This window comes from Daucus carota, chromosome 7 (genome assembly GCF_001625215.2).
Source record: "Daucus carota subsp. sativus chromosome 7, DH1 v3.0, whole genome shotgun sequence".
Taxonomy (NCBI): domain Eukaryota; kingdom Viridiplantae; phylum Streptophyta; class Magnoliopsida; order Apiales; family Apiaceae; genus Daucus; species Daucus carota.
The window spans coordinates 7,325,836-7,328,355 of record NC_030387.2 but is presented as its reverse complement, the minus strand read 5'-3'; the positions used below and the strand labels follow the sequence as shown (position 1 = coordinate 7,328,355).

The window sequence follows — 2,520 nt, the reverse complement described above, 5'->3', positions numbered from 1 at the left end:
AATTAGACATGGAGGCCAAGTCGATGATGGTGCTAACTACAAAAGAAATTAGAAAGATATGCTCATCAGGAAGAGAACTCAATAACCCTGACATATCCTAATATCATCTATATTTGTGTGTATCAAACTGGTCAATTTTTTCAAGTGTGCCATGCTATTGTACAGATCAGCACTTCACTAAAAAATTTAATGGCTATTATACATTCTTAATTTTGTGTGTTGTATATATTATTACGAAGATCGGACAGGGACTTGATATATTTCTGCGAGATACGTAGACATTTTTATATAAAATACCCTTTGAAGAATCAAAACTGTAATGTGTTAGTTCTACAAAATACTGAAACAAAAAAGATAGTGATTATAATTTTGTGGCAGCTAGCTATTTAGACCATCTGATCCATATTAAACAGTCAATGTTCTACCATAAAGGAAATATAAACTGGCTAGCCAGCCAGCCACAAGTGGCTACTACATTATACTACTAATTAGGATTAAGGTGATCCATGGATGAGACCTCTGATTACAACAAGAAACTATCCATAGCCATATCATCACCACCATCAAAGTTAACAACTCCTGCTACCATCATGTCCAGCTGATCTTCAAAAGCAGTGGTGTGATCTGGACTAGTGCTTGTGGAACACGAATACACCCCCGAAGAAATCACATCCCCGTGATCCGAACCTGCAGGCGACAACAGCTCTGTCCGTGTTGTCGATGATCCAAAGGTTGCCAGAGTACGTCTACCCGACACAAAATTATAATCAGCCAGGGAGGACGAGGATTGATTGGTATTGTCATTCATCATAGCACCGCTTTCCTTGTTAATAAACTTGCGAGTTGAAGAAGTGGAGTGGTTTCTGTAATTATCATTTAAGGAGGAAAGGCTGGGAATGTTCTGTTGGAAATTGAGGAGGATAGATTTAGAAGAAGGATCGCTCTGATCAATAGAATCCAAATTAAAGAATTGGGTATGATCAGAGTAAGTGTTCTTGCAGGTGTGGCGCCCATAATAAGTGGTACGGTACATTGGTGCTGGATCTTCTTCTGTTTTCTGCACCTGTTTTGTTGCTAGGCAGCCTTGTTCAAATTTGTGTGTGCATCTGTAATAATGCCTGCACCCCACCATCAATTATCCATATATTAGCACATCATTACTAATATTTATTGGAAAACCACACCGAACCGAAAAACTGAAACCGACAAAAATAAATCGAGCTTAAGAGAACTATGTAAAATCAGTTCAACTAAAACGGAGAAATTTAAATCATGATTTATCATTTGAGCCTCATGCATGTATATAAATAATTGAAGTTGTGGTAAAATATATACCTTGGGTACTTGGCATTAAGAATGGACTTTTGTCCATATTTTCTCCATGCATGACCGTCGTCCACCGGAGTTGAACTCACTTTGGTCTCTGCCTCTGATGTTCTTCTGCACAGGGTAAAAATATTATTAGACCTCGTTCGGATAACAAGCATCGAAACCAGAATCTAGGATGACCGAGTATAAACTCTTAACCACTTGATTTATCAAACTATGCTCAAATAATAATCTACTTAGATCTGAAGTCTAAAGTAACATATACTTCTTTCGCTTAAAAGCACAAAATAATTACTCACGAAAAAGTAACTTAATTAACATAAGTTAATGGAGTAATAAAAGCAGGGTTAATAATAATGACACCTTCTCTTAAAGCATCCTCTACGATCCTTGACCATCTTGGGAGTGTGACTGGAATCTAGTTCCTCCGACATAGGAGCACCGGAGTTGACCGGAACTTGCGAAACTTCATCGGAGATTGAAGAAGGACGTTGTAATATCAGAAGAGACTTCTCAAAAGAATCCAGGATTTTAGTGACAAGATCTCCAGCAGACATGTTGCAGAGAGTGTGGTCAACGTCTCCGAGGCGTTGACTGCTGAGCATGATTCGAAGTTGGGCAGCAAATTCAAGCCCATTGCTCAAGACTTGGGTGGCTTTCTTCTCATTTCCGGCCACAGTTTCCGGCGAAAAAGATTCCTTCTCCATAGAAGACATGTGACGAATATACAGATTATTTATGAGGATAGAGGTTTTAAAATGCACTAGTAGTGTTGTAAAGTGTAGACTAGTAATAACAAGGATGGTTCATTTTATTTATACAACTGCTGCATTATTGAGGCAACGAAGCTTAACAAGAAAATTCCTCCCAACTTATCTACACATGTGTAATCCCACGCGCGTGCCGGTTTAAGTGTCAACTTTCCCTTCAAGATTTTATTTTTTTTTTCAGGTTTTTCCCTTCAATATTTAAGTGAGAGTTGTACATGCAAAATATGTAAAAAATGAAAATTGAATTTAATCTAGAGAACAAGAATTAATGAATAATTAATTAGATTGATCCAGAGATAATCTAATGATTGATTAAATAATCAGATATTTATTCAATTCGACAAGTTATAAAATAAAGATTAATCTAAGATTAATTATGACTAATTATCAACTTTTACAATAGATACAGATATACTTGATT

At 36.7% G+C, this 2,520-nt stretch overlaps 1 protein-coding gene across 1 annotated transcript; it reads right to left on the bottom strand.

Annotated features, from left to right (window-relative positions):
* Positions 1-341: 341 nt before the first annotated feature.
* LOC108193490 (WRKY DNA-binding transcription factor 70) lies at positions 342-2,126 on the bottom strand. Its single transcript, XM_017360166.2, has 3 exons — positions 1,693-2,126; positions 1,336-1,440; positions 342-1,118 (listed from the first exon to the last, which is right to left on the bottom strand). Exons 1-3 carry the CDS (start codon positions 2,043-2,045, stop codon positions 524-526), a joined length of 1,053 nt encoding a protein of 350 aa, XP_017215655.1. The 5' UTR covers positions 2,046-2,126; the 3' UTR covers positions 342-523.
* Between the last annotated feature and the right edge of the window lie 394 nt (positions 2,127-2,520).

What these genes read in the sequence shown, in the direction of transcription:
- LOC108193490 (XM_017360166.2), bottom strand. Translation starts at nt 2,045, where the DNA reads ATGTCTTCTATGGAGAAGGAATCTTTTTCGCCGGAAACTGTGGCCGGA. An exon ending in AGAGGATGCTTTAAGAGAAG is followed by an intron (nt 1,441 to 1,692) that starts GTGTCATTATTA and finishes TACCCTGTGCAG; the next exon opens with AAGAACATCAGAGGCAGAGA. An exon ending in CTTAATGCCAAGTACCCAAG is followed by an intron (nt 1,119 to 1,335) that starts GTATATATTTTA and finishes GGTGGGGTGCAG; the next exon opens with GCATTATTACAGATGCACAC.